This window comes from Chiloscyllium plagiosum, unplaced genomic scaffold (assembly GCF_037043375.1).
Source record: "Chiloscyllium plagiosum isolate Xiang-an unplaced genomic scaffold, Cpla_swu_hap1 HiC_scaffold_2, whole genome shotgun sequence".
Classification (NCBI taxonomy): domain Eukaryota; kingdom Metazoa; phylum Chordata; class Chondrichthyes; order Orectolobiformes; family Hemiscylliidae; genus Chiloscyllium; species Chiloscyllium plagiosum.
In genome coordinates this window covers 33,199,054-33,213,208 of record NW_028270140.1, presented here as the reverse complement: position 1 = coordinate 33,213,208, position 14,155 = coordinate 33,199,054, and the positions used below count along the sequence as shown (strand labels likewise).

At 42.1% G+C, this 14,155-nt stretch overlaps 1 protein-coding gene across 4 annotated transcripts in view; it reads right to left on the bottom strand.

Moving 5' to 3' along the window:
* LOC122563096 (TBC1 domain family member 15) overlaps positions 1–14,155 on the bottom strand; it is a 204,816-nt gene that overhangs the window by 151,818 nt on the left and 38,843 nt on the right. The window contains exons 8-10 of one of the 4 annotated variants that reach the window (XR_015759952.1): positions 12,606–12,754; positions 6,787–6,928; positions 2,568–2,726 (exon numbers count right to left, since the gene is read on the bottom strand). Coding sequence is in view for 2 of the 4 variants with exons in the window: in XM_043716526.2 (XP_043572461.1) it covers positions 3,657–3,816; positions 6,787–6,928; positions 12,606–12,754 (451 nt within the window). In the remaining 2 variants the exon portion in view is untranslated. Of the gene's footprint in view, positions 1–2,567; positions 2,727–3,013; positions 3,817–6,786; positions 6,929–12,605; positions 12,755–14,155 lie in introns of those variants that run through there. The other 3 variants (XR_015759950.1, XM_043716526.2, XM_087995905.1) reach the window with 3 other exon arrangements.

The window sequence follows — 14,155 nt, the reverse complement described above, 5'->3', positions numbered from 1 at the left end:
TGTGTTGTGAGGCACAGGTCCAGTAGTTTAAGTATGCAGTCTTTGTTGATAGGTTCCCCGTCTTGTCTGTTCTGTATGTCCAGCTGGTTGGCCATTGTTTCTCTGGCTAGGGTTTTGTCGATAAAGGTGAACAGTGCCATTACATCGAATGAGACCATAGTTTCTTCCTTGTCTATATGTATATTTCTGATGATGTCCAAGAATTCCTGTGTTGACTGTATAGAGTGTCTGGATACGCTGATTAGGTGTTTCAGTTTCTGTTGTAGTTCTTTAGCCAGTTTGTGTGAGGTGTCCCTGGTAGCGTTACGATGGGTCTGAGTGGGATGCCTGGTTTGTGCACTTTTTAGGTAGTCCATAGAATCTGGGGGTGTTGTTGCTTTCAGGTTTCATTCTCTGTCGGTCAAACCTGGTTATCTGTCCGTTTTTTTTGCAGGTTCCTCAGTGTGTTGTTTATTCTATTGGTGAGCTGTGGGGTGGGGTCAAACTCCCTCTTTTGGTAGGTGTTGGTATCTGCAGGTAATTGTTGGCTTTCTGGATGTACTCTGCTTTGTCCAGGATGACCATCATTCTGCCTTTGTCTGCTGGTAGTATCATTATGTTCTTATCACTTCTTAGTGTTTTTAGTGCTTCCCTCTCCTTGGTGTTGAGGTTGTGTGTTTGTCTTTTCCTTGTTATCAGGGGTACAATACTTTGTCTCACTGTTTGTTGTGTCTCTTCTGTCAGTCCATTGTTTCTGAGTGTGCATTCTAGTGCTGCTAGGAAGTCTGCTATCTTGGTGTCCCTGTGGTTATAATTGAGTCCCTTGGCCAGTATTGTTCCTTCCGTGTCTGTGAGCGAGGTTTCTAACCCAGGTATGTGTTGTGGTGTCCTCTGTTGTGTGTTAGTTTGGCCATTTTTTCTTTTAGTGCTGTTCTGGTGTGTGGTCCTGTTCTATGGTCTGGATCCATTCCTGATTGGTGGTTTTTGAAATTAATGATTTTTGGCATGCACTTTCTTGTCTGTATTTGTGTAGTCTATTGTGCGCGTCTGTAATCATTACCTGGATCATCCTGAATCCGTTCTGTCTGGCTGTCTCTCTAGCTTGTGGGTTGTTGACTGGTGGTCTGTATCTGACACATGGTGGAAGGATTTGATTCTTTCGGCATTCGTGTAGGAACCGGAGTTGTTCGTATGTGGCACTTAAGCGGTTGGCACAGGATTCCCATTTCCTGGCTTGTCTTAGCGTAACTCGCTCGTAGGTGTTCAAAGTTTGAGAGAAGATGTGTAGCTCGGGTGCTCGTGGCTATGGTTCTGTTCGCCGAGCTGGGAATTTGTGTTGCAGACATTTCGTCCCCTGTCTAGGTGACATCCTCAGTGCTTGGGAGTCTCCTGTGAAGCGCTTCTGTGAAGTTTCCTCCAGCATTTATAGTGGCTATAAACACTACTATTATAGGACAAGTCAAACAGAGAACAGCCAGGGAATTCCTAGAGGCATGGCACTCAATCTGTGGATGAGTGCCACGCCTCTAGGAATTCCCTGGCTGTTCTGTTTGGCTTGTCCTATAATAGTAGTGTTTATAGCCACTAATAAATGCCGGAGGAAACATCACAAAGCGCTACACAGGAGGCTCCCAAGCACTGAGGATATCACCGAGACCGGGGACGAAACGTCTGCAACAAATTCCCAGCTCAACATTGATTATCTGAAAAAGGGGGAATGTGTATGCTCACTGCAAGATGACAGGAATAGCAGTGCACAACGAATCAGCACTATAACAGTTCTGGGAATTCTGTGAGCTGAGAAATGCACCACATGCAAAATATAAAATGGTAGATTTCTAAGCAAGAGTTGTGTGTGTGTCGATGGAAAAGCACAGCAGGTTAGGCAGCATCTGAGGAGCAGGAAAATCAATGTTTCGGACCACAGCCCTTCATCGGGAATGAAGTGGGAGCCTCGGGGGGGTGGAGAGATCTCTCACTTTCTCCCTAGCCCCACCCCCTCTCCCATTTCTCTCTCCGCCCCCAAAGCTCCCAGCCTCATTCCTGAAGGGCTCCAGCCCAAAACATCATTTTTCCTGCTCCTTGGATGTTGCCTGACCTGTGCTTTTCCAGCAACACACACTCAACTCTGACCTCCAGCATCTGCAGACCTCAGTCTCCTAGATTTCTAAGCAACAGTAATAAGTGAGCTAATACACATGAACAAAGTTAGTGAAGCTTTGCTAAAGAGAGAGGCTGCATAGTGAGAATTTGAAGGGCTTCAGGCAGAAAAGAATTGGGAGTTGTCTCCAGAGTGGATATAAATTTAAGAGGAATTCTTAAAAAAGTTCTGGAAAAGGAAAGACAGTGAGAGAATTTTCAGTTAACCAGGATTGGGACTTATCACGTGGTATTTAAAGAGGAGAAATAATGCACCTTTAAACTACACTGGAGAGTCTGAGAACGGGATTCAGATCCTGGACCCTCTGACTAAGAGGCAGTGAACAACAGGTTTACTCCTATTGAATAGAAGAATCTGAAGGAATTTTAATTGACAAGTCAGAGCTGAAAGTGCTTTTCTTACAAACCAAAAACAGTTGGAGTTGTACCTGGTGCAAAGGAAAACTATTCCAGTTGTTGGACAATCATCCCAGCTCCCAATGTTGTTCAGGGCAGTATCCTCGACTCAGGCATGCTCAGTTACTCCATCTATGGCTTTCTGAGGAAGTGTTCACTGTCACAGGTGTTCTCCGTCACAGGTGATCTCCCTAGTTAATAATAAAACCTGAAACAACTCCAGAGAATTGATTTGGTCATTCATCTTACTATTGCTTGTGGGAGTTTGATGTGAACATTGCTTTAAAAGTTGCCTCGATCAATACAGCCAATGAGCACTCTGGAGAACCCTACTGGGCACAAAATGAATTTATGTATTTTCAATGAAATTGAGCCCTTCTGCATAATTATGTGGGCACTGTTCAGAGTTCAGTGTCTTAATGGAATAGTTTCAATACATCATACAAAATCTTATTAAATTTCATGGAGCTCAATGAAAGAAAGGTCAATACCAGGATCAAATTTTATTTAACATTATTGAGCAACAATTATGAAAGATCCATTCAACATTTATCCTCCCAGTGCAAACTTTTAAAGTAAAGTGAAATGCTTTACAAATAAAGATTCTTTGCAGCCTACTGAAGTATCTCTGATAGGGCCTAAATACAGTTTGAGACATTTTTACCAGTCGAGGGCCAGTTATTAAAGAACTAACAGATCAAGTGGTAGAATGGCAGTCAGGTGGTAGTATTTCTCACACTACATTCCCAGTCTCCACTATGTTGTTGTAGGAAAGCACTGAGCTGAGGAATGTTCATGGTGACAGACAATCACCCCTTGACCACTTGTAATGTCTCAGTAGGACCAATATCATCCAATCTTATGCATCGCCTTATTGAAGGACAATTACTGAGCACAGCAAAGGCCCAACCCCAAGGGGAAATAAAATCACATGCCTGTAAATACAAGACTTTTGTCACTGGGACCTCAGTAATGAGACTGACCAATCAACCAGCTGGGCTTAAAAATACAATGTAAACATGAAAAGGTTTCTGCAGAGGCATGTTTATTTTTGGAGACTGCCTTGCTTTGAGGAGCTGAGTCCTGAACTGCAGGGAAGGACTTGGCCTAGATGTAATCAATCAGGAGAACAAATCCATCAGCTTAAACTTAAAGAAGCTCTTTTTCTTCTCCTCTGTACACAGTTTCTTAAAACAGTCCAGCACAGATTTATCACAGTAGTTGAAGAATGCTTGCTCTGCTCTTTCAAGAACGCGGTCCAAGTTGAGTGTCCCCTGCAAGCTGAAGGTATAAGATGTGTGGTGTAACAGAACAAACAGAAATGCAGTATTATATGACCAAAGACATCACTCAGGAAATGGCCAGCTGGTATAATCATCTGCTATCATGGCAGACTCTTCAATCTTCCTTGATCCTGTCAGATCCAATGCTGACTTTAAGTTTGAGAATGAGGTTGATGGTATAATTTAAAACAACCCCGACTGCTAATTTGGAAACGTGACCACAAATTCTTGAAACTAAGAACAGCTTTAGGTAGATATTGGTAACCAATGAATAATTAATATTGTCTCCATAATCCCCAAACCTTTTCTGTCATGAAGAGTGAGGATTTGCAGTCTGACTGACTCAGGTTAACAGATCCTGATGTGGAAATTCCTTCTACATGTATTGTAGCCACCCTTATACCCAGTGAACAGGGTGTTCAGTAATATATGGCAGGCCGGTTTTACAATCAACAGCTATGCCCATCAGGCAGCAGTATCCTGATGGATGGAGACCCAAAATCCATCTACTGGGATGTTCTGATGCAGAGCTTGATCCTGGTACCTTTTCACCAAGAATCAGGAGTGCTACCACAGAACCAGAGAGCAACTCCTAATGAGTGACAAGTTTGGGAAAGGAATTTAAAATCAGAAGAAATAATGTTTTTGTTCTCCCGTCAGTTGTTACAATAGAAATACAGAGCCAGATTCCTCAGTGAGCATCCTGGTCTATTCTTCACACTCCATCTTTCCCTGTCCTCAAGAGTTCTCCAAGAAACAGCAGCAAGTACAGACTGGATATTGGTCTGTCCTGAGATCATCCCTTTATACAGAATACATGGAATTGAAACAGGCCACTCAGCCCCACTGGTGTGTCTAAGTGTTCCTGCTCTACACCATGAACCACATCAACTTATGTTATGGTGGAGGCTACTCAGCAAATGAGTGCATATAAACTGTAATTTATTGAGAGGGGAGTGGATTTAGGAGATAAGGACCTGTAATTTTTCTTTCTGTGAATAAATCCATTCCAAGCAATGACTGGTGCTGGTATCTTCTTTCACCAATTAGCTATCAGAAGTATATCATTCAGTAACCTTCCCACCCCAATTTATTTCACCCACTAACTGTATCCATCTATTCTTTCCTTCTGCCTGCCACTTTACATAAGAACTAGGGGCAGGAGTAGGCCATCGTCCCTTCGAGCCTGCTCCACCATTCAATAAGATCATGGCTGATCTTTTCATGGACTCAGATCCACTTACCCACGCTCTCACTGTATCCCTTAATTCCCTTATTGTTCAAACAAAATCTACCTTAGCTTTAAAAATGTTTACTGAAGTAGCGTCAACTACTTCACTGGGCAAGGAATTCCACAGATTAACAATCCTGTGGGGGCATGAATCTATGCTTCATATATCATGATCCTTTCCCAAACTGATGGTGTCATACTAGCACAAAGGGAGATGGCTCTGGTTATTTGAGGACAATCATTACAAAACTACCTTTTTCAGGACCTTGATCAGCTGGGGAAGTGGGCCGAGAAATGGATAAGTGTTTGCTCTTGCAGTTTGGAAAGTCAAATCAAGATAAGAGTTTCACGGTGAATGGTAGGACCTTAAGGAGTGTAGTGGAATGGAAGGATCTTGAGTTCAGGTTCACAATTCTCTGAAAGTGGAGTTACAGGTAGACAGGGCAGTGAAGGCAGCTTTTGGCACACTGGCCTTCATCAGTCAGGGCATTGAGTATAGAAATTGAAAAGTTACATTGCAGTTATACAGGATGTTAGTGAGAACACACTTGGGGTATTGTGTTCAGTTTTGGTCACCTTGTTGTAGGAAGGATGTTATTAAACTGGAAAGAGTGCAGAAGAAATTTAAAAGGATGTTGCCTGAACTCAATGGTCTAAGTTTATAGGGAGAGATTGGACAAGCCAGGACTTTTTTCTTTAGAGGGTAGGAGACGAAGGGGAGACGTTATAGAGGTGTATAAGATCGTGAGAGGCATGGATAGGGTGAATGCACTCAGTCCTTTTCCCAGGGTTGAGGAATCGAGGAATAGAGGGCGTCAGTTTAAGGTAAGAGGGGAAAGAATAAAAGGGAACCTGAGGGGCAAGTTTTTTTTTTTTTTACACAGATGCATACGGAATGAGCTGCCAGTGGAAGTGGTTGAGGTGGGTACATTAACAACATTTAAAAGGCATTTGCAAAAATACATGGATAGGAAAGGATTAGAAGGATATGGGCCAAGTGCAGGGAAATGGTGTGAGCGTGGATGTGCACTTTGATCGGCATGGACCAGTTTGGGCCAAAGGGTCTATCTCCGTGCTGTAGGACACTGACTACCTCAAGCTGGTGACAAACCAAGGCCTGCTGCTTCAATGATCATCCCTGCTTCAATGATCATCCCTACATCAAAATGTTACAAGTTCAAATGTTCACTGATGATTTTCCAGCTCCATTCACACTTCCTGAGAATGAGAGCGCTGGATCACACCAACACTGGAGCTGACAGGTGTCAGGTAATGACAAATCCCAGGAGAAAGCCAAGTCACTTTCACTTGGCAAAAGGCATCAATGTGACTGTGACTGTACTATTAACACCTCAGTGAAGGAGAATCTTCAAAAAACAGCCCTATCAACCCTGTGACCGCAGCAATGCCCAGGTATTGTGACCTGTGCCTCACCTTCTGATCCTGTTCAGGTGAAAAATCTCAACAGACTAAGATTGGAATGTGATTTCCCATTGCCTTATTAGAAAGACCCAGAGGTCAGTTAAAGGCCAATTACTATTGCTCAGGGAAATTTCCCCATATAGCAGGTAACTCTACGGCAGCAGCACTGCCCACATCAAGCAGGTACAACATAGCAGTCTGTCTTTAAGCATGTTATGTGACACTTAAGTCGGAACACTGAACACTAAATTCAGGCAAAGCCAATCTATTGTCCTTGGTGAATTGAGAGCAGCAAGTGATTGACGGTATGTTTACCTGTTAGTAAACTGGACGAGTTCGACTTCATCCGAGCATTTTAATAGCAGCTCCTTTTTCTCCAGCAAGATTGCAGCACAGATGAAAAGTTCAAAAGTGTAATCGTTATTGGTTGATGGCAACTCAGGCCTAATCTTGCCTTCTACAGTTTCAGAAAACAGAAAAACAAAATCAGTGGACATCAGAACCACATATAACAGCCAGCTCTTTAAAAAAAGACGCAATATATTTATTTAAAAGGAGAGCACAGATTTACTAAAATTTAGAGGTTCTTTCAATTTTTCAAGTTGCTTTTCCTGATAAAGAAAGGAACTGCTACTACCACCCTTTAGGAATGGGCTAACTGGCAGATGTGGTTAAATATGGACGAGTGTGCAGTAATATGTCTTCAGAAAAATAAGGAATGGGGCTCAATGAAAAGTGATCCAAGTTGTCATTATTCTATGAAACTGGAACATCAGGCAAACAGAGGTGAAGAAAGAGTGATGAATTTACACAAAAGCTTTATTTAAGCCATAGTTCTGGTATTGCAAACAGATTTGTGCTTCCTCTATAGAAAGCTTAAATTGAGATTCACTAGGATGATCCCAGGGTGAGGAACTGAAGTTAGGAAGCAAGGGTTCTGAGTCTGTTTTCATCAGAATAGGGAAGGTCAGAGATTTTCCATAAAAGATAAGCATACTTTGAGAAACATATCAGCCATATGCGAATGGCAGAGCAGACTCGATGGGCCGAGTATTCTGCTCCTATATCTTATGGTCTTATAAAGACTTTTTATACTCTATGTAGAGAAAGGATGCTTCGTCTGTTTGGCAAGGGGATAAACAGCCGTGGATTTGAAACTGGCACTAAATTTGAACAGGTCTGAAAACCATAAAACCTGATGGGCCACATAGCTTCCTCTGTGCTATACAGTTCTATGGACCATCTGAAAGCAGTAAGAACAGAGACATTTCTTTACAGAGAGGGGTGATGAGGCATGGGATGCTTTCCCATTATGAGTTGCTGATGGAAATATTCTGCATCTTTCAAAGAGAAAAGGAATACAAGTTTGGAGCTGAGAACTGTACAGGGACTATGGAGAGTGTAGGACAATGGGAACGGTTCGGAATGCTCTTGCTTACAGCTAATACAGCCACTTAGGGCCGAACAATCTCCTCTGCACTGTAATCATCCATATAGTTCACAATTCAATATGAATCTTTTAAAAAGATCAGTACATGCTAACACTTCCATCCAAAGAATTCTAGAGTTGTAGTAGGCAGCTTAAAATCAGACTGTGCTGTTGATCAAATTTCCTTTAAAGTTATACTCATTTGAAATATCAGCAAAAGGGAATCCAATGCATTCTTGAAAAGTGAAAATTACCAACAGGGCTGAGGGGGGTTTTAAAGAGTGAATACTGGCACAATAGGTTGAATGGCCTTTTTCTGTGCTGTATGATTCAAACAATCACTCTTTCTTCCATTCGTCCCTCCAGAAAAGCCATCTAGTTTAGGGCTCCATATCATCATCTTCTTCACATCATTATATGTATTTTCTTCAAGCAAATTCTTTTTAAGAACACCAACAACTATTTATGGCAGAGAAAGTCATCGTCTGTATGGAATGATAGAATAATTTTAAAAAAACAGGAGGCGGCCATTTGGCTCATCATACCTGGGCCTGCTCTTTGGCCTTAATCCACCCTCTTTCCTAACATCCAACAAACATTATCCCTTTCAAGTATTTGTCCAAATCACTTCTGAAAATTACTGAACATGCCTTTCAGTAGTTCATTCAAGATTATAATAACTCACCTATGAACACTAGTTTATAGGATATTGTTCAGTTCTGGGCACTGCACCTCTGGAAGGTTACAGTGGCATTTCATATCAAAGCTAAAATAGTTAAAGTATGAGAACAAGCTTTATTGAGTAAAGCTGATTTAGTAATAACATGAGCAGTGTTTCGAATATTAAAAATGTTTGATTGGGTTAGATGCAGACAACCTCTGATGGGGAAGTAAAGTATGGGTGCATAACCTTAAAATTAGGGGCAGGTTACTCAAGGGTTGTCCAGAAACACTTCTTCACACAAAGGGGAGTGGAAGTCTGGAACTCTCCTCTACCAAAGGGTTTGGATGCTGTGGAAATTGTGGCCTTCAAAGCTGAGCTCAATGGAAACTTGTTGGGTGTTGGCATCAAGGGACATGGGAGCGAAGTGGATAAATGAGGTTGAACTGAAAAAAATCAAGTAACTAAACGGTGAAGTAGACTTCAAGAGCTGAATGATACTCTCCAGTTCCAACGTTCCTGAACTGTAATCAAAAATAATATTCCTTACTAACTAAAAGTGACTTTCTGGTTTGGGGCCTATGTTCTGTAGACCTGCATGGAAGATTACAATGAACAGAAAGGTTTTCTAAAAAAAATTTAGTCTTAAAATGGGAGCTTCGGGAGTGAGGACAACTCCTAATTGACCTTGGGTTGATGGTGGCAAGTTGCATTCCTGAACAACTGCAATCCATATGGTGTCAATCCAACCACAATACTTATCCTATAGTGGTTTACCACAAGGGAATGGCTTGCTAGATCATTTCAGAGTGCGGTTAAGAGTCAACCACAATACTTTGTATATGAAGTCAAAGTGGGTAAGGATGGTAATTTCCTTCCCAAAAGGGCATTAATGAATCAGATGTATTTTTACAACCATTTGCTAGTTTGTGATTACTATCATTATCACTTTTTTGGTCGAGATTTTATGAAGCTTAAATTCACTCATACTTGTCTCGAGAATATTAGTCTGGGCCTCTGGATTACTAGCTCAGTAACATTACCGCTACATGACTGTTCACCTGAATTAGTGCTCCCCTACAATATAAAATATATCTGGTATCTATCACAGAGTAACAGTAAATAGCTGTTTTTTGATTAGAGAAAGAAAGGTTTACAGTAGCAGTCCCTTGGGGATCAGTTTTAGATCCCCTCCTTGATGCAAATTAGTGATCTAGGTTGTGGTTTATCGGGACAAATTCAATACTTTCAATATGAACTGTATGAAGTACAACGTTAATCTTTAACAGAGCATAGACAGCTCAATGGAATGAGCAGGCAAGTGACAGATGAGTTTTAAACTGGAGAAGTGAGCAGTAATTCAAATCAGTAGGAAGAACAAAGACAGGCAAGGGTATAATTGACTTGGGATAGATGCACACAAAATCACTGAAGGCAATGGAGCCAGTTGAGAAAATGGCTCAAAAGACATATGGATGCTCTACTTTATAAATAAGGGCTACAGTACAGGAACAAGGAAGTTGTGTTATGAAAAAAAATGGCTCGGCTTCAATTGGAGTAGTGTGTCCTGTTCTAGGTACCGTTCTTCAGGAAGGGTATGAAGGTATCTCGGAGGGTAGAGAAAAGTTTCATGATAATATTTCTAGATGTGGGGAACTTGAGTCAGGTGGATTGGGGATATAGGGCCACTTCTGGAGAAGGAAAGGTAGAGAGGAGTTTGAATAGAGGTATTCAAAATCATGAGGTGTCTGGACAGGACGAGGTGAAACTGTACCCATTGAGAACCAACATATACCGATTAAAGAGGTTTGGCAATAGAAGCAATAGCAGCAAAGTAAAATTTTATGTAGTGAATCATTAGGATCTGGAAAGCACTGCCTGAAAGTGTGGTAGAGACAGGTTCAATTGGGACTTCCGGAAGAGAACTGGGTCCTTGTCCCCAACAGAAGAAAATCAATAGGTTTATGTGGTAAAGATAGGTTAGTGCATCTGGATCAAATGCTCCTAGAGAACTGACACAGACAGTAAAGGCAGAAAGGCCTCCTTTCACTGCAGTCTTCTATCAACACAGTGAGGAAGTAATTCACAACCAAGAAAGGTGCTAGATCTGTTTACATTTTCTTGTGCAGTTTATAGTGAACCTAAGAAGTCAGGAATAGAAAATTTAGCAAGGGAGTTTGGAATAGGTTTCCTTGGAGAAAGTGAGGACTGCAGATGCTGGAGACCAGAGTTGAAAAATGTGGTGCTGGAAAAACACAACAGGCCAGGCAGCATCCGAGGAGCAGGAGGACCGACGTTTTGGGCATAAGCCTGAAGAACATCGATTCTTCTGCTCCTCAGATGCTGCCTGGCCTGCTGTGTTTTTCCAGCACCACATTTTTCAACTCTGGAATAGGTTTCCACCATGAAGCATGGGCATAAATTGATTTGCAGCCATTACGTCAACTTTTGATTGCAAATAGTGCCTGTGGTGAACCAGCAGTGATCTCACTAGGAGTCTATTTAACAAACATAATGCAGTGGTCACTCCAGGGAGTTTCCCAGCAATGTGCTCAGGACTGCATCTTCAGAAAACTTGCACTTTGCAATTGATATTTGCACTTAATATCATTTTACAAATATGAGCAATGCATCACCCATAGAGAAATTTAGTGAAGCACTACAGACTGAACAAAGAGATGGAATTTTACTTAGGCAAATGCATTGGAGCTGAAATGGATTCATTTCAACATGTATCCCAAGTACAGTAATACTCATCATTTTAGTTTGCTTTTGAACACAGTTTCTCATCACAGGATGACATCCCGCCTCAGGCGACTGACTGTGTGGAGTTTGCACCTTCTCCCCGTGTCTGCGTGGGTTTCCTCCGGGTGCTCCGGTTTCCTCCCACAGTCCAAAGATGTGCAGGTCAGGTGAATTGGCCATGGTAAATTGCCCGTAGTGTTAGGTTAGTGGTATGGGTGGATTGCGCTTCGGCGGGTCGGTGTGGACTTGTTGGGCCGAAGGGCCTGTTTCCACACTGTAATGTAATCTAAAAATCTAAAATCCCTCATCCTCTGAATCAGTTTAGTGAACTTGGCTGTACAAACTCCTATACAAGTACATAGACGAACAGAAAACATTTTCAGGTCGATGGAGGAGTGTGAACAATTAGATAGCATGTTCAATAAAAGTCGGCAAAGAAACAGTGGGACAAGTGGCCTTCTGGACTATAAAATTCTATGGGCGAAAGTGAGCACTGCAGATGCTGGAGATCAGAGTTTAGATTAGAGTGGTGCTGGAAAAGCACATCAGGTCAGGTAGCAACCGAGGAGCAGGAAAATTGACATTGTGGGAAAAAGCCCTTTATCAGGAATCTCTTTAAGGTCGGGGTGGAATGTGTTGATGAACTGCTCAACCTCCTCACGGGAGCACAAGGTGGCGCCGATGCAGTCATCGATGTAGTGGAGGAAGAGGTGGGGAGTGGTGCCGTGTAACTACGGAAGATGGACTGTTCTACATAGCCAACAAAGAGACAGGCATAGGTGGGGCCCATGTGGGTGCCCATGGCTACCCCTTTCGTCGGGAGGAACTGGGAGGATTCAAAGGAGAAATTGTTACGAGTGAGGACCAGTTCAGCCAAAACGAATGAGTGTGTCAGTGGAAGGGTACTGGTGGGAATGTCAGGATAGGAAGAAACGGAGGGCTTGGTTGCCCTGGTCATGGCGGATGATTTCTGATGAAGGGCTTTTGCTACAGCGTCAATTTTCCTGCTCCTCGGATGCTGCCTGACCTGCTGTACTTTTCCAGCACCACTCTATTCTAGACTATAAAATTTTATGGTTCAGGCTTGGTTGACCAGGTGGATTTTTCTTGCCATCATATTACAATGGAACTACTGGGGAGATTGGTGTTTGATCAATATATCTATCCACGGTGTGACAAATCAGAATGTAGCATGACATTTCAACCAATAAGCAGAAACTTTATAATCAAACTCAAAAGCAACCTGTTCTATTTGACAGCTCAATGACACATTGTATTTAATTTCACCAGGTTACTCACCTGCCCTCTGGAAATGTGTCATTCTTTCTGAATGACGGGCACTTTCTGCTTCCAGTGAGTTTAGCTCGAGGTGGTGACTGCTAAGGATCTCAAACAGACGGATTGCATCGCTGTGCTCAAACTCTCGTTGAAACCCCAGGAGCAGCCACCTGCCAAAAGGAAAGGGAAGTCAGTCCCAAAGGAATAAAGTAGGATAAGTTATTAGCCCACTTTTATTTAAAACCATCATTATAGAGTTTCACAACACAAATAGGCCATTCAACCAACTGGTCCATTGACGATGATTCTGACTGTGGTTCCTATTTTGTAGGTTTGAGTGCATTGTGAGTAACACCTTCTTTTATCAGACAATAGGGAGCGTCTGAAATGAGCTTTCAACTAATATGGCAAACGTTGACGCTGACTTTGAGGGGACAGTGGACTAGTTTTGGATCAGGCCAGAGATCTCAACATAGAGAAAACCACAAGTCCTTATAGAAAATACGTGGGCAATGTAGAATTCCCTCCAAGCCACACACCACCATGACTCGGAGTTATACCACTTGATACTATATTCTGCCTCTCAAACTCACCTTCAATCAGAATTAACCAACACTAAACCTTTTGATTCAAAATCATGAAGGTTCTTCTTAGAATATATAGGAATTGTTTCCACTGGCAGGAAGGTCAGCAACTTAAGGAGACTTAAGATAACTTCTAAAAAGGACCCACCCTTCACCCTGCCAGAATACCCTCCCATTCCTTTCTCCCCCATATCTCACTTCTTTCAATTGTTTCCTCAATTGCCTCAATAGAGAGTTCCACATTCTCCTCATTCTCTGGGTAAACTGATTTCCTCTGAATTCTCTATTGAATTTAATAATGACTGGCCTCATTGCCTCTAGCTCAGATCTCCCTTAACTTGAAACATCTTTTTCTTCAATATCAAGTCCTTCAAAACCATTAGGAGTGGACTTGCTTCCTGCTTATTGATTAGTGATTCAATGTGGATGCTCATGACCACCACCTGCTAAAGGCAATAAGGTTGGCCAGCACACACTGGCCTTGTCAGTGAGGCCAACATCCCATGAAAGAACACAAGAAATGGAGACTAATTATGAAGTATTAGAACACTCAAGGAGCTCAACTCTATCCAGAATAAAACGGCCTGCTTGATTGACAACCCATCTCTTACCTTAAACACAACTCTCTCAACCATCATTGGAAAACAGGAAGCCTAACAAGTAATTTATTTTTACACCTGCCAGAAATCCAGGGGAGATTTTATCCATTTTAAGAAAACAGTTAAATTATTTTCCTGTGTATTTTACACATTTAACCTCAGTGATGAAAGCTCTTCAGTGAACTGGTGGATCTTATTAACCTCCCCCAGAGCACCTTAGACAAAACGAGCTGGTAATGTGCTCTAACACAGTATGGAGCCAACCATGCACTTCAGGCTTGCACATCAAACTTAGCCAGAAGGCTTATTAGCATCCAATGGAAAAGAGAAGGTGAATAGAGCGCCTGCTCTCACCATAGTTTACAATACTGGCTCAATATCGAAAGGC